General features: G+C 43.3%; 1 protein-coding gene and 1 long non-coding RNA gene across 6 annotated transcripts in view; one reads left to right on the top strand and one right to left on the bottom strand.

Moving 5' to 3' along the window:
- CRYBG1 (crystallin beta-gamma domain containing 1) overlaps positions 1–1343 on the bottom strand; it is a 149615-nt gene extending 148272 nt beyond the window's left edge. Inside the window, exon 1 of one of the 3 annotated variants that reach the window (XR_008992894.1) lies at positions 1109–1343. Coding sequence is in view for 2 of the 3 variants with exons in the window: in XM_057489460.1 (XP_057345443.1) it covers positions 1109–1275 (167 nt within the window). In the remaining variant the exon portion in view is untranslated. The remainder of the gene's footprint in view (positions 1–1108) is intronic. The other 2 variants (XM_057489460.1, XM_057489459.1) reach the window with 2 other exon arrangements.
- On the top strand, positions 22–20318 carry LOC118921207 (uncharacterized). Of its 3 annotated transcripts, none has more exons than XR_008992898.1 (4): positions 22–1035; positions 5583–5710; positions 9666–9810; positions 19218–20318. It is a non-coding gene; the product is annotated as an uncharacterized LOC118921207 (long non-coding RNA). The 3 variants fall into 3 exon arrangements; XR_008992897.1 differs by lacking the exon at positions 19218–20318 and adding an exon at positions 12551–13079; XR_008992896.1 differs by lacking the exon at positions 19218–20318 and having other exon boundaries at positions 9666–12446.
- Positions 20319–20799: the final 481 nt, after the last annotated feature.

Here is a 20799-nt window from a genome sequence, read left to right as displayed (position 1 = left end):
TACTCGGAACCCCCTGCACTGCCTGTGCTTCTCAGGAAGCTCTTCTGAGTGCTGGTGACACTCACGCTGCAACCTCTGCCTGGGCCGCGCTGCTCCTCTCCTTCCGTCTTAGCTACTCAGGCATCTTCCTCCAGGAAGCCTGCCCGGATTCCCTTCTCTGGGCTGACATCTATGGTCTACTTTACTTTTTGGTCTCCGTAAGACACTCAGAATTCTTTGATGACGGAGATTGCCCTCATTGTGTTTTATATTCCAGCATTTAGTGAAGGCGCTCAATAAAATTTTACTAAATGAGTGGAAGTATATTGCAAAATTAAGGCTTTTTTCGAAATAAAAAGGAAAATATGTCTAAAAGGTAGATCTTGCACAATTTTATTCTGGCCCTCATTATTCATAAAGGTATTTTAAAAACACGTACTGAAGGGTTTACTGGACAATTGCCAACTGTCCTTCATTAAAAATATTTTATCCCTCCGAACCACATAAATATGCTGTTGCCTCAAGTGATTATTTTTCAACGAATGTATCCATTCAGAACAGCATAACTGAGTGATTCTACATAGAGAATAAAACCACCACAAAATCACGATAAAAATGTAAAAGCACAATGATGATTGCACTTTGAATAACTAGATGTCGCCTAGCTCTGCCACTGACTCCAATGCGGACAAGCCAGTGGCGCTCTGGCCTCAGGGCCCCCACCCAAGGGTGGGGGGTAACCACCCTTGACACTTCTGCTGCGTTCGGATCCGGCGAGATACCTGCAAGAGCGGGGATCTTCACGACAAAGGCAGCATTATCCAAAGTGCTGTCCAACCCCAAGGGTTCCTGTCACTCATTACGGTGATAACCCTCCCTGCCCTCCTGCTGTCCTGAGCAGGCGGGCAGTGCGGACTCTTGCTTAGAGCCTCTGCCAGTCAAAGGCCCCATGGTGGGCGCAGTGCCTCTCCGGGGGTCCAGTCTGAGCTAGAAGTCGCGAGGAGTCGCCTGCAGGGGCCACGACGGCGCCGCTCTGCCCCCCGCGCTCTCCTGCAGGTGAGCCGCACTCCGGGCCAGGACCCAAGACGGTGAGGGGAGGTGAGCCCGGGGGGCTGCGCGGGGAGCTTACCTGGCCCCGCAGAGGGGCGCCCGGGGCGGGTGCGGAACGAACACCCCACAGGCCGACGGCTGCGGCCTCTTCTTGGAGAGCCAGAGGTGGAAGGGGGTGTGCTTCTTGGGGGTCGCGCACGGGCTGGGCTCCCCGGGGCCGCCCCGCGGTGGCGGCGACAGCGGCATCCTGCGCGCCTCTGCCTGCGGCTGCCTGGTCGGTGCTCTGGGCGCCGGCCGCCGCGCGAGGGCTCTCCGCGGGCTCCAGCCGGGAGCCGCCCCCCGGCCGCGGGGGAGCCGCCCCCTGTCCGAGGGGGCGGGGCGCGGGGGCGGGCCGAGCAGCACAGCAGCACGCGCGCCCCGGGCGGCGGGGCGGCCCCGACGCCGCACAGCGCCCCCGCGCGGCAGGGACGGCGCCCGGCTGGGGCCCGGCAGAGGCGCGCGCGCCCGGGGCCCCAGGCGAGGCCCAGATGCCCCGACGGAGCGCCCCTCGCGCAGGATGGGAGCCCCGGCAGCGGCGGGTTTGCGCAGCGCCTGCGGTGCGTGGGCCCTGGGCGGCCTTTGGGGTTGCTGGCCGCCCCCGGACCGTGCCCGGCGACAGCGTGAGTGGCTTAGCAGTGAGCCCCGCGTGCCGAAGGGTGGGAGAGGTGCACCCCGGAGCCGCGCCGCCCCGCAATTAGGGCCGCCCCACTCTGGCCTTTGGGTGCTTGGGCCGTGTCACAGGCTGGGTGGCTGCCTTTCCTTTTGGTAAACACGGGCGCCAGCTCCTCTCCTCCCCTTAAGAAGCTTCAGTAATTAATTTGCACTTGCATCTCATAAAGCTCAAAAGGATAAAATCCAGAAGGGAATTAAGCACAGTCCCCTGGTCCCAATGGGGCTAATAAAGCCCTCACGGCGAATGAAATAGTCCAAGGTTCTCATCATCTGCTTTACTGTTAGCGACTTTCTTTTTTAATCTCACAATCGTGCTCAAAATAACAAAGGCAACTAATATTTAAACAAGGGAAGTTTACAGATGAGTATGTAACCATATGAGCAATTATTTGGGGCATCATTAGAGTATAAAGAACCAAGAACCAAGCTCTCTTAAAAATTCAATGCAGTCCAGGTCCCTCTCACACTGTAATACCTTCTTTTCTCCTTAAAGACCCAACTCATTCATTCATTCACTCACTCATTGAAGGAACATTCATTTTTTATCTAATTATTGTTACATTTACATTTTTATCAAGGTATAACCTACATACAGGAAAAAAATGCAAAGATCAAAAGTATCTCAAATTTCTGCTTATTTACGTGGATGTCAGTATAAAATGGTTTTGATGGAGGACAGTTGACACTGTCCCAGAAAATCCTTCTGTATGTGGCTCTAAATTATACCATCATAAAAATATACAGCATTTCAAAACTTCAGAAGTCTCTCTCCTGTCCCCTACCAGGGCCTTACCCCTCCCTTCTGTATAAGTTAACCCCAATTCCAAACTATCAGCAGAAATTAAATTTGCTTCTTCTGGAAGTTCATTTAAGTGGAATCGTAGTAAGTACTTTTTTGTGTCTGGTGCTTTTTACTCAATATCGGTCTATGAGACCCATTCATTTGGTTGCATGTAGCAGTTTTTCATTCGTAACAAAAATTATTTTGTACTATTCCTTAATGTGAATAATACCATCCGCAATACACTTATCCAGCCTACTGTGGATGGACATTTAGGTTGTTTCCAATTTAGGGGTATTACGAATAAAGCCTATATGCACCTTCTTAGACATAATATACCCACTAGTTCAGTCTCTGGGTAATAGGGTATGCATATTGTTTTGCTAAACAATCTTCCAAGATGGTTTTATCCATTTATACCCCTTTAAGCAATGTCTGAAATTTCCAGTTTTTTTGGCATCATCTTCCTCAACACTTGATAGTATCAGTGCTTTTCATTTTGGTCATTCTGGTGAGGATGCAATGATATCATTGCAATTTTAATTTCTGTTTCCTCAGGAAGCATTTATTGAGTTTACTGAGTGCCAATGATGTACCAGACCCTGCCTTGGGTGGTGGTGGGTGGGGTGACTGATGGGTACATAGATGACACATCAAAGCCTAACAGAATTAGCAGAGGTGTGTACAAGGCATTGTGGGAATTTGGAGACATTACTAACCCAGCCTGGGAATTTGGGAGCAAGGAAGAGGAGTGCTTAGGTAAAGATTTATTATAAAAGTGGTCCTCAAGTTGAATCTTAAAGGGCAAAGGGAACAACAAGAAAAAGGGAAGAGAAGCAAAGAGGGAAGAAGGGAAAAGAAAGCAAATAAGGGAAGAGGAAGAAGAAAAAAGAGGAAATCTTATGCACACTTGCTCAAATGTTTAGAAGTTCAGAAATTCGGCCTTTCATTCCTGACTCCTCCAAGCAGAATTCTCCACGCCATCGGCCCCTCCTTTGTGCCGCCAACGAATCTGGAACAGATTTCAGTCATCACACTGTTCGCATTTCATGGACATTATTTATTTACATATCTATGTCTCCTGATAGCCTGACAGAAACTCAAGGACATTTCTCATTTATTTTATATTTTCAGGACGTAAGTGTCCATTAACTGAAATAATTAATCAAATGAGTTTGTGTACTAACTTGATTGGACACCTAGAATGCTTCAGGCACAGATCTTTGGACTGTACACTTTGTAAGAGGAAAAAATCCCACAGTGGGGGAAACCTGCTGTAGGATTTGAGCCTTGATTGGGCGGTTTAGGGAAGGTCTAAAGAAGTAGGGATTTGCTCTAGATTGAATTGGAAAAAAAAGAAAAAGCAAAAATCACATGTATCTTTTTCACCATTATATCCCCAGAGGGTATCACAGTGCTTGGCACAGAGCAGACACTCAATATATTTTTACATGAATTATATAGGAAATTAGAACTAATCCACAGAAGCATAAGATACAGTACTTGTGATTAATCTAGTGAGGGAAGTAGACACTTAAATGCAATATAACTTGATAACATAAAATACAACTTGTACAGTGAAACTTGATAAGTATTCTAACCAAGGTGTTTCTTCACTCTTTTTCAGTCATTGCCAAATCAGATCCACTTAAGCTTCTTTAAGCAATAAATTAATTCATCACAGCTTATTAGGTGGTTTGTGGAATATTCCGCAGAGCCAGAGGCCGGACTCTGAAGCCCAGACATGCCCAGCCACCCCCAGGGAGCTGGTCTAGCAGACACCCCTCTCTTCACCTCTCAGCACTGGGAGCTACCCACAGACAGCTCTGCTACTGACACCCCCAGAACTGAAGGCCTGTTCTGATCACTCCTGACAGGAGACCAGACCCTCTCCTCGCCGCCCTGATGTACATATTGTTCACTTCTGAAGGAAAAGTTCCATGCAGGTACAACCGACTGGGGAAGCCTGGATCATTTAACAGCTTCTTAACTGCAAGGGGAATTCACATTCTCTGGGTTCTACTTTAGAAAGATGGAATTTATGTGGCTAAAAATTTGCCAAACCTGGCAAAGGTATTCAAGAATCCAGGCAGCCCAAAGCGTGACGGAAGTCACTGCCAAAGGGAAGGGCAAAAGGCTATAGGAACAGAGAAGAGGTGACTAACTCTGTTTGGAAGGCTCAAGGAAGTCATCAGCAGGGAGGTGACAGGGTTATGAGCCATACTGATGAATGAGAATTTACCAGATGGAGAATCAAGGGCCGGCAGTCCAAGAAGAATAAACAACATGGGCCGAGGCCCAGGGTTGTGAAAGGGCATGTGTTGTTGCAGGAACTGAGGTTGGGGAAAGGGGATGGGGTGGGGTAGAATGGCAGGAGGGGACGTTGCTAAAATCAAGTGGGGCTAGATTGCTAAGCACTTAGCTGTGCTTTTAAGGAATTGGGGCTTAGCTTTGCGGGCAACAGGAACTCAGCTTACATTTTAAGTAGAGGAGTGACATGAGTAAACTTGGGTTTTATAAAATGTACCCTGAATGGTGTGGAGTAGGGAGAAACTAGCAAAGAGGAAGACCAGATAAGAGGCGGCTGCAGGAAGCCAGGTGAGAGGGGATGCCTTCACCAAGGCAGTGGGGTACGCACAGGGAGGAGGTGTGAACACAGAATATGCCAGGAATCACACTGCGTGAAGGAGGAGGAGGAATCAGGGATGGCGATGAGGTGAGGTTCCTAGTTTAGGTGAATGCATGGAGCAGAAACTAGGAACTCAAAACAAGAAGGCAGGAAAATGATGAATGCCTCAGCCATGCAAATAAATGTGGTTTTGGGCACACCGAGGCTGAAGGGCTGGGAGGCTCTACAGGCAGATATGTCTAAGAACGCACTGAAAAATATGGTTCTGGAGTTTACAGGTCTGGGCTACACACGTAGGTTTAGACATCATGATGGGATAGGTAGGAGCTGATGCCGTGAGACTGGATGAGATCCGCCAGGGCGAACGTACTGAGTAAGGGTAAAGGAGGGGCAAGAACAAAGGAGAGAGACTAACATTTAAGTGTTTTTCAGGTAAGGGACTGTCTACCCACAACAGAGGCCAGACAGAGCAGCTCAGGAGGAGGGCGGGTATCTGGGGCAGAGTGTGTGCCCTTGGCAAGGTCATGTGGCTTCTACCTGTAAGAGTTTGAGATTTTAAGGTGCGGTCCTCTAACTATCTTATAATACCCTTTGCACTCCCTTCCCTCTACCCAGCAATCTGAGGCCCATTCCAAATCTCATCTTCCAACGCCCTCTGACCTACAGTGATTTGTCTTCCTGTCTCTATCTGAATTAAAGTTCACATTTGGTAGATTGCAAGAATGCCCACAATTCTCCACTCTTGCCATAAGGAAGCAAAGTCTGTTTTCTCACTCGCTACGCTTGGGTTGCCTACCTGACTTTGGCAAATGAAACAGCACATGAAATGCAAGCAGTACGCGAAAAGAGCTTGCGCACTGGGCTTACCTGCTTGCTTCCCTTGGAATCTTGCAATATGAGCGCACCTAGCCTAGCCTGCTGGAGGATGAAGGACGCGTATCAGTCACCTCCCCCAACCCCAGTCAACAGTCGACCACCACAAATATGAGTGAGACCATCCGGGGCCTGTCCGTTAAACGCCAACCTGGTCCCTGACATGTGAAAGAGACCATCAGAGATTAGGTGAGGCTGTCCCAGACTAGAAATGCCCACAAAAATCATGAGACAACTAAACAATGCTGTTTTAATTCAGTTGTTGTTGGGGTTTTGTGTGTGTGTGTATATATAAAATATTTATTAAAAAAAACAGTGATCTGGCACAAGGAAACAGCCAACTCAGCTGTGAACACTGTTTGCATCTTAATGTTAGAGACATACAGTGAATGGAGATGCTGGAAAATTCTGAACCATGGCATAAAGATTCAGTTATGTTCAACCAGCTTAATAAGAAATGCGTCTTAGCCCAAATCAGTTGCAGAGTGTTCACGTGGATTAGATGAATTACAAATCTACTTTAAAGTCATTTTTCATAGCTGGAACAGTGAATCCTCAAACTGTCCTTAGTATCACAACCATTTTTATAGTACATGTGTGCTATATTAGAAAGATGGTGTTCAATTACACCAATATGTTTTGAGGTGGTTTGTTATGCAGCATTAGATGATAGAACACTGATCAGGAACTAGAGAATTAAAATCTCTTCTCTTTAACCATTATTAAGGTTAAGTCATATTCTTGAAGTCTCCAAAACACAAATTAGCTGTGCCTTGAAGTCAATTGTTTGGAATTTGGAATGCACTGTCTCATAGAAACATATTTATTTAGAGGTCTGCTTCATTGACTAGCCCACAGGAGACAATTTAACATATAATGGAACCCAAATACCTTATTTGCAAGGAGAAGCCACAGAACATAATTCTCTTATTAATATTGCTGACTTTGTGGACTTGCCTAAGGACCTGCTACCACATTTATAAAATTCTTTCTATGAGATAATCACATGGTAAAAAAAAAAAAGGGCGGGGGTCATGCTGTATGGCCAAGGACCAATTCTCTTTTCTCTATTTCCATCATGCAGGACCAGAAGGGCTGAGGTGACTGGAGAAATGGGGACCCTGTAAGACTGAGTTTGTACTCAGTTCGCTTATGCTTGAACCCAGGCTTTCTCCTTAATGGCCTGAAGCCTTTGGACCTGGGAGCTAGTGAAGGTCTGCATCCCAAGACCACCAGACTTAGCGTTTCAGCCTTGGCTACGTATGTTTATTCCCAAAATGTTTTATTTTGGAAAACTTCAAACATACAGAAAAGTTTCAGGAGTAGAACAATGAAGGACATTCTGCCATAACAAAGTAACTGGAACAGGACTGACCCTTCACCATAAACAGCTAGGAACTAGAACAAAACAAATGGGGAGAAAAACTTGTTTATGGATATTGAGACGACAGGTAACACAGGACTATGAGCCGAGAGAGAAGGAGAACAAATGGGGTAAACACTACAATCGCCCTTGCTTTCTGCTTTGAGACAATTTCTGAAAGTCATCAGAAGGTCGGTGAGCCTAAGAGGAGTAAAGCAGTTTTTCTGAGTTTAGGGGACAGAGTCGGGGTTTCGAGGAGGCTGACGTGGCTAGATTTTGTGGGGCAGAGAATTGTAGAGGCTGCTGTGCAGAAAAAAAGCCCAACAAATATGCATGGGGGGGGGTCCCTTGAGTGTGTTGCTGACACACCAACCATCATGTATAAGGGGAAACTCCATAAGGAGGGTGCAAAAGTGAATAAAAACTAGCCAGCAGAGAAATTCCCAGAGTTACACCAGATTGGGAGATGTTCATATTCTGACCAGCGGGAGTGATGAGTCCTTGTTGAATACTCAGGCATTCAATAGAGATCGCAGAAGGGCCACAACTTGCAGGTCTGACCTAACCCAGAGCAAAGATTGAAAATCCAGTCTAAAAAGAGATGCTTTAAAATAAGACTAAAATCATCGTACTTATCCACAAGTAATTTAACAAGACAAAGTCCAAAATTCTTTGCAGGAGTAGTAATCCATAACTTAACCACATCCCAGAAAGACTAATCCATAAGGAACTTAGCCACATCCCAGAAAAACAATCTGAAGGTCTCTGAAGAAAGAAAACAAAAGTTACCACTCAAAAAAGAACAATTTACAATGCCTCATATACAATAAAAATTACGAGACAGATAAACAGGCAGGAAAATCAAACCCACAAGCAGGGGAAAAATCAGTCAATAGAAACTCATCCAGAAATGACAGGGTTGAGGAAAATAACAGATAAAGACTTGAAACGATTACTATAAATATGCCCAAAAGTTAAAACAAAAACATGAACCTAATGAGAGAAATGAAAGATACAATCAAGAATCAAATAAAATATCTAAGATAAAAAATATCACTGGATGGGATTAAGAGAAGATGATTTACTTCAGAAGAAATAATCACAGAACCAGAAGTGGTAGCAATAGAAATTGTTTCTGTAAAAAATAAAAATAAAGGAAGAAAGAAAAGGAGGGAAGACAGGCAGGAGGGAAGAGAGGAGAGAAACAGCCCTAGTGAATTATGGGAAAATATCAAGTGGTTTATCAAGGTGTAACTGGGGTTCCAGAAGGAGAGAGAGAAAAGAAATTGATGAAACAATGGCAAAATTTTTCTAAGTTTAAGAAACACTATAAACCCACAGATTCAGGAACCCAGTGAATCCCAACAGAATAAAACAAAGAAAACCACATCATAATAAATTTCCCCCAAACCAGTGACAGATAGGAAATTTTAAAAGCATCCAAGAAACAAACAAACAAAAAAACCCCACAATACATTCTGCATGAGGACTAGAGATAAGAATGGATGTATATATATATATTTGTCAGAAACTAGGTAAACCAAAAGACAATGGAATGTCATCTTTAAAGGGCAGAAAGAAAAAAATAAGTCAAGATTCTTTAACCAGTGAAAATATTATTTGAAAACGGAGACACAAATAAAGATGCATTTGGACAAACAAAATCTGAGAGAATGCATCACCACACACTGCACTATAAGAAACAAAAATGTTAAAGAAAGCTCTTTAGCTGATGGGAAATGATATCAGATAGAAACTTTAATCTATATGAAAGTAAAAATATGATAAAAGTGATAAATATATTGGTGACCTCCAAAGACTTTTTTCTCACTTATGTTTTTTTAAAAGGTAATTGACAATGTAAAGTAAAAATAATAGCAGTGTCCTGAAACATTTGTGAAGTATTTAAAAATAAAAGAACATGGTAATAATAGCATAAAGGAAGGGAGGTGGGTAATGGAAGTAGATTGAGAGAGAGGAAAAGACAGACAGTACAATGAACACCCATGTGCCTCCCACTCTGACTTATTACTTGTTAAATAAAATGACTTTTATCTCTCTTTCTATAATTCCACTTATTTTTATTAATTATTTGAAAATAGTACGCTAATGCCAAGATGCCAAGACACTTCACCCCCATAAATACTTCAACATGTGTCTCCTAAGGATAATCTCCTTAACTGTAATAGAGTAGAATTACCACGCTTGGGAAATTTAGCACTGATATGATACCATCATCTAATGTGAGTCCATATTCAAGTATCCCCATTTGTCCACAGACTATACGCCTTGAACCCGCCACTGAGAGCCCCACCCAGGAGGACGCCCGTCACCACCAGGATATCTTTCCCCATTTTATCTGCCACATCCTTTGCTCCACAAAAAGAAAATTCCTGGTTTGTTCTCCCCTCTGCTGAATTTCAGGTCAGCTATTCTTTTGGGTGACTGTTTCCAAGTCAGGTGTCCATTATTTGTTTTTGTGACTTTTAATATTTATTCAGGTAATTCGTGGGTTAAAGTCCACTTCTCCCACAAGATTGTTTCACAAGGATAGAGACTGTTTTCCATTAGCCCCCATGTATCCTCAGAACCTAGCGAGTGCTTGGCACATAATAGATGTGCAATAAATATTTCTGGAATGAGTGAATGCATAAAGGGTTTAAATTGGGAGGTCAGTTGCATCTCCTCTATCTCTCTCTCAAGCGGTAGGAAGGGCCCTCAGGGGTTAATAGATCCTTGTTAAGCGGAGATATTCTGCACCATAGCTAGAAGTATGCTTGGACTAGTTTTTTTTGCACTGTCCTTTGACATTTAAAGAGCAGAAGGGTAATACTGGATTTGATCTCAAAATCAGTGTACAAGGAATTTAGTAACTACGAAGATAATTATTTCAGTGACAATGGAAGAATTAATTTTTCATAATTTTGATATAGCCCTATAGAACTATGATTAACTATATACTTATTAAACATTGTGCTAAGTACTTTACATGCACTTTAAAAATTTTATTTTATTTTTTCAAGTCAGATTTATTGAGGCATACTTGACATTCAGTGAAATTCATACTTTTCTATGTACAGTTCTATGAATTTTGACAAATGCACATAATCATGTAATTACCATCACAATCATGATATGGAATATGTCCATCACCCCCCAAAATCCTCTTGTGTCCCTTTTACACACATTATTTAAGCCTCCTCACTACTTTATAGGTATTCACATTTACTATTCTCATTTTCTTTGGAGAAGAGAAGTTGAGGCTAAGAACAGTGGAGTAACTTACTCAGGTTACACAGTAAGTGGTAGCACTTGGATTCCAGCCCAATATCTGGTTGATTCTAAATCCTATGATTCAAGCACTCTACCATGTTTATTATTTTGCTGTATTCTGTTTCTTCAGCATTATATTTCAAATTTAATTACACAGTGAATAGCCATAGAGCTGTGACAGTAAGAGGAAACTTAAATGACACTTCTGAAATTACTAAGAATGGGGTAAATGAGTTATGAGATAAATTTTATGTGAAGTTAGAGGTGGACACTTTTTGAACAAGATGAACAGCAGGCACATTTTCAGTTTATGAATGTGGTAGTAAACATTTCAGTAGTGCTGAGTTTTAATTTCACACTTGAGGACTCCATTTGTCCCTTGAATCTAGAAATGTCCTAGGATAAAATGTGGGAGCTGATGGCTGCCTGACATGTCAGGCCTGTCCTCAAGTAGCTTGCCATCCAGTTCCACGGATCAAACATCTGCATTATGGCTTGAGGCGGAGTTCGGACATGATGGTAGCCATCACTAGACCCTGGCTCTGCTCTGGTCCATCTGAATTCCAAAAACCTCTCTACCAACGGTGGTGGAAATGAACAGCAGCAGAAGTCAGAGGGTCAGCCTTACAAAGCCATCTTTACCACATCCTTGCATGAAGCTGGCTTAAAACTGCAGGAAACAAGTCATTAATTTGCTGATGGCTCAAACCTGTCTGTTGCAGAAATCTCTAAGTTAACAACTCCTAAAACATGTATTTTATCAAGAAAGCTTTTAACACCAGGAGTGGACAAACATTTCCATTGCATAGTCTAAAACAAAATATGTTGCTTTGAGCTAATTATAGGTCCACGACAAACACATACCTTCATGCCTAGATGTTTGCTTACAGTCACAAAAATTAGTTGTCCTCCTTTCTACATTCAGTCAAACCTCTATGATGATACCTGGTGATGCCATTACTACAAACATAACTGCCACTAAGCAACATTGAGTCCTAGGAGATACTTAAAAATTTCCCCTTTATTGGTATATTATTAATATTAATGCTTGAGCAACCTTAAGAATGCCTAGAGAGAGTGGCTCATGGGTTAATTATAGACAGTTCTCACTGCATAAGTTAAAGCCTGATTAGGATAGTTTAAGATTTCTCAATATGGAGATGTCATGTATTAGAATAATCCTAGGTCATGTTTATTTCAGTAACTTTAAAGGTTGCACATTTAGTCTTCAAGGATAATTTTTTTTAACACAACCAAGAGTTACATAAAGCCAAATATGGTGAATAAAATAGATAATGCAAACAGGGCTTTTTTTTTCAGGAGGAGAGGTCTAAAAGTTAGCTGTGTTTATAAAGTTATGTGAATTATTTTTCTTGTGTGTTTGTTCAACTGAGTTTTAAGGCAGTTGCAAAAGCGTTTTGTTGATGTATTGAGAAATTACATTATTATCCAACAAGTATGTAGCCTTCTGGATTTCAGCTTTGAAGATGGATAACATATTTTATATTCCATTATGTTTGTGTAAAAAAATTACCCAACTTTATAGTTATACCTTTAAGCTAATGGCCTTCATCTATGTAATTCATTTTAGTTATAAAGAGAATTTATTGGTGATTGGGAGTTACCAGTAGAATTTTTGATAAATACATCCTTCAGTCAATTAACAAGCATGGCTCAAGACACTAGTGCTATGTGAGATGCAAAACATCCTTTAGGAATTTAACATCTAGTTTAACACATAGACTAATAAATATCAAATGATTAGAGGACAAAATAAAGATGTTGCTACTTTAATGTGAGTTTGTAATCATTATTTCATCATTAACTTACTAATCTAATACATAAAAATGAATGGATTTTATTTTTATCTCATTCCTCGGTGGCACCTTAGTCCTCCTCTCTTCCTTGTCTGGCCTAAATAGCATATCAGGACAACACCCATACTTAATTTACTGACACATTCAGATAGCTTGGATGAGGTCCTGTCCTGCAACTATGGCATGATAGATCTACATACCGCACAGTAGAGCACTGCCCATCCATAGAAAATTGAGAACATTATATAGTTCTTCCAGGTGAATGAAGACTTTGCAAGAGAAGACGTAATTATTAGGTGAAGATATGAAAATAACAATATTTCTTCTTATTTGTGATGCTTATTAACTTGTACAGACTATATATTACTGGATTTTTTATTCATCCTTGCCTTGTTCTGAAAAAGGATTCGAGGCAAGTGAGTAAATATAGATAATACATAAGCAATGGGCTGTGTAGGTTGATTTCCTACACAAGTCATAGAATATAATTTCATACACTAGAAATAGCATAATAAAAGTAGCTTAAATGTGTAAGCAATCAGATTCAAACACTGCTTAACTGGCCAGCTTGCATAAGTCACACGTGGTGCAATCTAGCCTACTAGTACCTGTATCTAGGGTCCAGAGTAATCCACGTCGATGTGGACTAATTGTTCTGACTAGATGGATCACTTAATTCGATGCAAAAGTTAGTATGATTGATTTTCATCCTACTGAATTGACCTTGGTTTTGATGTACCCTTAGCCATTACCTAAATTATTGAATTCTGGATTCAAGCCCATAGTATCAGCTCTTAAGCAGACTGTTACTTTAACAAGTAGAATTAAATGAAGCCATGTTGTTGACATAGTTATTCGTTCACCCCAATATCCATTTCCCCTTCTGCAAACCATTACTCTGATGATGTTTGAGGTGAGATATGCACCCAACTAACAGGATCCCAGACCATCTGCCCACTGGGCGCGACTGCCTAATACCGTTTTGGCCAGTGAGATGGGGGGAGGATTTGCCTTCCTAAGTGACATTGTAAGCATCTGAAAGGAAAAACTCCTTGGCTTCCATTCTTCCACCTTCTTGTCTTCTTCCTCCCTGGGACGTGGTACAACTGGGATGTTGTACCAAAGAAGCTAAACCCATCTCACGGCCCACAGCTCGGGGGAGCAGGGAGAGAGCGGCAGCCTGGAGTGACGAAGCCATCCCGGAGCCACGACTCCAGCCCTAGACACCTACTGCCAGGCTTCTCCTAATGACGAATAAATACTTCTCTATTTTTGTCCATGCTTTTTGCCAACTGCAGTCAAATGACAGACACACCATAAAAGTGCCCAAAATGGTTGCCAAAAAAAAACCCCAAAAACAAAAGAAGGTGACTGTTATATGTGAGATCTTATATAGAGGCAATACTGTATGAAAGCTTTAAAAAACAAATAAACTAATAAGAAAACTGATAAGTGAATCTAATAAGGAGGTCAAAGCCATGATATTGTTAATAGCTATTGGAGTTAATTTTTATTGAATGCTTATCAGGCACAGAGCAATGTGTTATCTCTATGGTGTATGTCTCTCTCACTTATCACTTAGAGCAACCCCATGGGGTAGCGGTTACTGTTACTCCCAATTTACAGGTGAGAAGAATGAATCTTGGAAAAGTTAAATAATTTGCCTACAGTTGCCCAGCTAATTGGTGGTGGGGCTGGGAGTCTCTCTTCAGCCTGCGTGTGGCTGCGTCGTCCGTCACATGTCACCTGCGCGGACCCACGTCCTAACCTCCTGTGCTAACCAGGAGACCTGTCTTATTGGGTTAGGGCCCACCCTCAACAGATCATTTTAACTTAATCACTTGTTTAAAGACCTTATCTCCAAATAATGTTGCATCCTGAGCTTAGGACCCAATGGGCCTGCGATTCTTCACACGGTGCTGAGCCTCCCCTCAGCGCTCCCTTCCTCCCTGCATGACCCACAGCCGGATGACAGGGTCATGTACACGTGTGACAGGCTCAGAGCGGAATTTAACTCCACCTGGGAAAAGATGATCAAGAAGTAGTGCAAAAGAGGGCTGCCCAGGGAGGAGAAGAGAGAGAAAAGCTGACAGAACATCAGCCTGCTTTCCAAACAAGCGGCAGATAACATATGGAGGCCGAAAAGGCCGGGCAGGAGAATTCATGAGGAACAGGTTGAGCTTAATTCGTGAGTAGCTGGTAAATGAGTGCCAGGGGCAAAAGGAAATTCTAAAAGGAGGAGGAAGGGGTGAAACCGTTGCTAGGAGGGACAGAGCTCCAGGCTGCCTTTCACAACTTCTTGACTGAAAAAGGCAGCTGGCCAGAATTGGACTTTTATTGACCCTGATGTGTATGCAGTAAACGGCAGCGAACTCACTCGTTAAAGTGTGATGCCCCCAGGAAGATGCCGCTCACAGACCTCCAGCTTCGAGTGACAGCAGGCGACCAGGGCGCAGGGCTGGCCCTGAAGATTGGCTTCTCGGCACGTGCCGGGGCCACTGCCCGAGCACGACGTGGGCCTGTTCCCGGAGACGGGCTCCTCTCGCCGACGACCTTGGCCGGAGGATTCCTCATGTCCTTGCTGCACCCTCCTTAGGCCGCACCAGCTGCCAGCCGGCCAGCGCAGCCCCTCCTGCCGCCCTCCCCATTTTGCATCACAGGGACACCCCCCAACCCCCGCATGACATCTTTGCAAGTTTGATCCACCTTGACGTCTGCTTGCAGGAAGACCCAGACTAACACGAGCGATGCATGTCTCCCTGTGGAAGTGTCTCCGGTCTGAGCTTCTCTCTCACACTCCAGATCTCTTTAGATGTCACCACAAATTCCCACGAGGGTTCTTCGCAGGCAAGCTCCTTCCAGCGTGCTTGCTGGGCTGCTTATCAACTGACGCCTCAGCACCCTCCTACACGCCCTCCATCCAGCCCATGTTTCTCCTTCCCACCCTCTTCTTTCCATCCCACCTCCACACCTTTCTCACCATTTTCCAGTTGGCTGTTGTAGCTTTTCAGTTGCCCCCATTGTCTCCAGAGACATCTCTGGTCAAGAAACCTCCATGTTGTCCTCGGAAAAGGCTTCCAAAGCCACAGATTTGATCGTATATCGAGACCTTTCAATGGTTCCCCTATGGTTACAGCTGCCATAGGACCTCCTGACGTGAATGAACCACAGGAAGAAATAAATTCCACGTGACCACACAATGCACACGTACTTACATAGGCTATGCATATATAGGCATAATACGCCTAACTGCAGTAAACGTTTTATGAAATGTTTACCCTTGCTACTTGCAAGGCATGCCGATATTTTCTATTTTATTCCATTGCATTCTGTTCTATAAAATTCTCTTTCATACAAAAAGAATTACTGTAACCCACGCGATTGATCTCACCATCCATTAAGAGATCGTAACTTACAGTTTGAAAAGTCCAAGTCTGGAGAATAAAATCCGAACTCCTTACTTTGGTTTCCAAGCCTTTTCCTGATGTGACCCCAAAGACAACTTTGCCTTCATTCATGTATTCATCTCATGAGTAAGTGGCCGCCAAACGTCCACCTGTCAGGCACCATGGAGTATGGGAAACGGGCCGGAGGAAGGCCAGATGGACAGGCACCCCGGACCAGAGTCATGGCAGCACGAGAGTAAGACAGGAGAACTGGGAAGGCTGCAGGGTCAGGAGAACGAAAGGTGGTGGGTTCTCGAACAAGTCCTCATCTTTACACCTGCTGTGTCTTTTGTTCCCTTTGCCTAAAACAGGGGTTCTTAACCTTTTTTGTTTCTTATTCTTTTTTTTGCAATGGATCCCTTATACAGTCTGGTAAGTCTATGGATAATAAACAATGTATTTAAATGTATATAAATAAATAATAAATCATGTATTTAAATGCATATAAATACTTATTATTACAAAGAGACCCCTCTCTTAAGATTAGCATTTCATAACTTGAAGGTATGAATTATATTTTTGAGAAGGAACCCATGGAGCTATGGGCTTGGACACGCACAGCACAGAGTCTATGATACAGTACAGATCACATGACACGGCAACCATTAATAAACTATGAACCGAAAGGCTTAAAAAGTGCCTTTTCAGTCACGGCTTCTACTTGTGCTGAACCTCACGGACATTTTGTTTCCCTCGGCCACTCTCTGCGTCATGTCTTGCACGGCTGCTCAGTCTCTGCGTCATGTTTCCCGGTCTAGACTGTGAACCACTCCAAGCACTTGGGCTCCTGTTTTCCTTGCCACCCTGCGGAGAGGGCATTTCCAGCAGACAGGACAGGGTCAGCCAAGGTGCAGAGTGAGGGGCAGAGGTCAGAGAGACGCCAGGGAGCCAGGCAGGGGTGGACGATTGGGGTCAGACCATGAAACCTGGCTTTGGTTCTGTAGACAGAGACTTCAGTTTTTATAAAAAACAAGCAAACATACAAACAGGGCAGAAACATTATTAGACCTGGATTTGATGGATTTTATCAGCGTTAGTACCGACAAGATTTAGCAAGTGGGTTTTTTTGGTTTTGTTTTGTTTTGTTTTCAAATGAGTCCTTTTGTTGTGAGAACGCTTTTAGGATTTCACATGATTTCTTGAGCAAACGTAGGTTTCCTATTGGGAAACGCTGTTGGGTGGTTGACGGCGCTGTTGACCGGCCGCCGGGCCCAGGGAGCTCTGAGCTTTCAATCTGGCCAACTGCGACACCTGGTGACAACAACGTGTTATTGCAGGGATTTATTTTGCTATTTCACGAGTCGGCCTTTTTTTTTTTTTTTAAGATTTCCCTGAAATTCTTACACTTCCCAGAGTGTTTTCCTTCTGTGCCCACTGAAAAATCAGATCGAAAAGCTACTTGTCCCAGTGTTTTATAGAAAATGATTCAAATGGGGACAGCCAAATAATCTAATTCAAATATATTTTTAGTATAACAATTTATGGGTTGAAAAATTGAACACAAATACAGAAGAGCTATGAATATATATATTACCTCTAGAGGATATTGAGCAAATTGCTTTCATTCACTCCTGTAGAGTCCATCTGTGTAGACAGGTAGGTAGAGGGTTCTGAGGACTTGGAATCATACAGCCATAACACAGTATTTTCAGTAGAAACCCACAATTTCTAGGTATAGTTGACACTGTCATCATAAGAAAACGGTTCCAAATTGTGATTTAAAAATATATATTCATGAATGTCTTTAACTTTGTGGGCCCCTTTGCTGTTGCTTTGAGCCCTTTCACTGTACCAAGCACAGGAATGTGTTGAGCTTAAGAAACACACAGATGACTGAAGGAAGACTTGACACAGTGAGTGAAAAGCTATCATGGAAGCTAAAAAAGTCTGTCCGGCTCCTCGATTGTCAGTTAGCTGGACAAACAGGGTCCCAGAATTGTTGAGCGCCGGAAGTCTCAACATGTTTGGATCTTCCAAATATTCTCTCACTTCTTAGGAAAAAATATGATGTAATGATACATTCCCAACTTTCAAGCATGTGTCTTTAGCGTTGCTTAAAAATAAAATCTTAGAACCATAAATTTGATCATAATCACAGTCAAATGCATGTTAAATTGTTCAGTGTAACACATTCTGGACTGGCTGTTTTGATCTTTTCTTCAACAACATTGATATCTAGGTGCAAAAAAACTGAGGCAGGCAGTGCTTTAACACTATGAACAGCTATACAAAGGGTGCTAAGCTCCCAGGCCTCTGGTGTCCAGCTGGTAACCTAACGTCCAAGTAAGTGACTGTGCGGGGGCGGGGGCAAGCTGGATAGGGCATGCTAGCCCAAAAGGGGGCAGCGTAGTTGCCATGTGGGAATAGGGGCCCAGGACTGTCAGATTTCAGGATAAACCAGAAATTCAAATTGTTTTGTGAAACCTGTTACCATTTAAAAATTTGAGGGGAGTTGTTAAAACCAGAAGGGACAAAGAGACTATAGCTGCCACTCTTGCTAACTGAACAAGACTAATTTGATCATGTATAACTCTTAGGTTCTTTTCCATAGATAACCATCGCCATCAAAGAAGTTCAGGTAGGTGAGGATTAATTACTTCCTCCTGACCTGGATATGAGATTGTGATGGAAGCCAATCTTAGACCAAAGTCATATGTACGTGCAGACGTTTATTAAATAAAACTATTCATATAACCTGCTCTATAAGCTTGGTGAGACCCTAATTCTCAGCCCTCCTTGCAAGGGCAGATAATTCTCTTTATCTCCTTGCAAGAAAGAATCTCTTAAGGCATGTGTAACTTCATTCCTGAGGCTGACTTCTTTAACCTTTATAGAAGACATAAGAAATTTTAGGGATCGAATGCAGGTGTCGTGGATTCCTATGCTCTATGCATGCAAGGGAGGCAAGCATCTCTAAAATGTTTTCGTCAATCCAGTATCCTACGTACTGATAACATCATAAATGAGATCCCATTCTAACATTTATCATACTTTTGAGCAAACCAAAAATAAAAACCCAACTCTGACGTTCACCATGTGGTTTGGATCAAGATAGTGATAACAGACATCCTGTCATAGCTGTTTCTGGAGTGTGGTCTTTTTGATGTTGGCACCTGACCACCTCTGGAGCATGGAATTCTCAGTTGGGGCAACTAGAATTGAAGCTGAAACTAGCGCATGCATAATATCTCAGTGTGTGTCCCAGGGCAGGTCAGTGTACATTACAGCGTCATGCCAATGATCCAGTTCCAGTTTGCGGCCTTTTCATATCTAAGAATTCATCCTTGCTTTCTAGGAGTTTCCATTCTGGCATCATCTGAGACAATCCATTTGAGTACGGACCAAAGGACATGGGAAGAGAAATGTGACCGTGCTCTGGGAATACAGCGCAGCGTGCCTCACCAGATAGAAGAAGCTAAGACACCTGCCCCACCCAGATCACAACTCGGCACCAGGACAGGACGGAGAGGTGGCGGAGGCCTTGACCATCAGGTGACTGTGGGGTTCCCAGTCTGCTAACAGGTGTGTACCTCAGTGTCTTTCAATTTTCCTAGCTGGCAATTTTCAAATTGATGAAGTAATCAAGGAAACCACTATTTCCTACATAAACTCGAAGATATGAGGAAGAATTTCGGTCCCAAGGTGAAAGTGATGGGTATCATGGAAGAAAGCTCGTGTTCAGCTTAGCTTATTTCAACGAATATGTATGGAATACCAGGCATTATCCTGGTACTGGGGATTCACAAAGCGATTGAAGAATCTACGAGCAGTACCTAACCCAGACTGGGCGGGTTAGGGGACAGTTTCCAACACCTGAACGGAGTCTTGGAGAACGAGTGGCGTGTGCCAAGTGGAGAAGAAGGGATGTGGGGGACAGTATTTTAGGAAAGAGGGTTCTAGTGGGGGACAGCATTTTAGGCAGCAGGGACAGCAGGAAAAAAGACAGAGAAACATGATGGGACCTGAGCACACTGAACTGCAAAACGTTTGATCTTACTGGAGTTTGAAGTCCAAGGCAGGGAGTACTGGGAAATGAGGCTTGAGATGGGAGGAGGAAGCCAGTGCATTATGCTAAGAAACCAGGAATTTACCCAGAAGGACTCCTTAAAAGGTTTGAAGTATCAGAGTGACATGGTTAGTTTGCACTTGGGACACAGTAGTCCCCCTTACCCACCGTTTTGCTTCAGTTACCTGTAAGCAACAGCAGTCTAGAAGCAGAGGAACCTCCTGCCAGATTGTCAGAAGGCCTAGTTGCCTGACACTATGTCACAGCACACATGTCACTCACCTCATGTTACGTCATCACCATCTCACATCAGCACAAGAAGGGTGAGGACAGTACAATATGGTATTTTGAGAGATCTCATTGTTATCATTGTTCTATTTTGAGTTATCGTTGTCATCACTTACCTGTACCTTGTTTATAAATTAAACTTTATCTTAGGTACGTATAGGAAAAAACATAGTACTGTATATATAGGGTTTGGCACTCTCTGGGGTTTTAGGCAAACATTGGGGGTCTTGGACAAGGGGCACCACTGTCTCCTACTCTGGTTGAAATTGTCATCAACCATATATGGGCCTTGGGGCAAGTGGAGCAAGACTGAAGGCAGGGAGACCTTAGGAGGCTATCCTAACAGTTTACGTAAGAAGGGAGGAAGGACTTTAACAGGGTGGGGGAACACGTGAGCGTGACTATAGGCTGAAGGAAGAAATCAGTAGTGAGGGAATTTGGGGAGACAAGTTACTTGTCTGAAGCACAATCAGAAGAGCTAGAACTGAAATGAAAGAATTAGATTTGGTTTAATGAACTCCTCTGAAACTAGCAGGTCGGAGGACCTTGAGGTTAGGAAGTAATGGCATGTTAGAGTTTACGA

Source organism: Manis pentadactyla, chromosome 12 (genome assembly GCF_030020395.1).
Source record: "Manis pentadactyla isolate mManPen7 chromosome 12, mManPen7.hap1, whole genome shotgun sequence".
In the NCBI taxonomy this organism is placed as follows: Eukaryota; Metazoa; Chordata; class Mammalia; order Pholidota; family Manidae; genus Manis; species Manis pentadactyla.
Note: the sequence above shows the minus strand (reverse complement) of the source record. Positions and strands in the feature narration are given on the sequence as shown.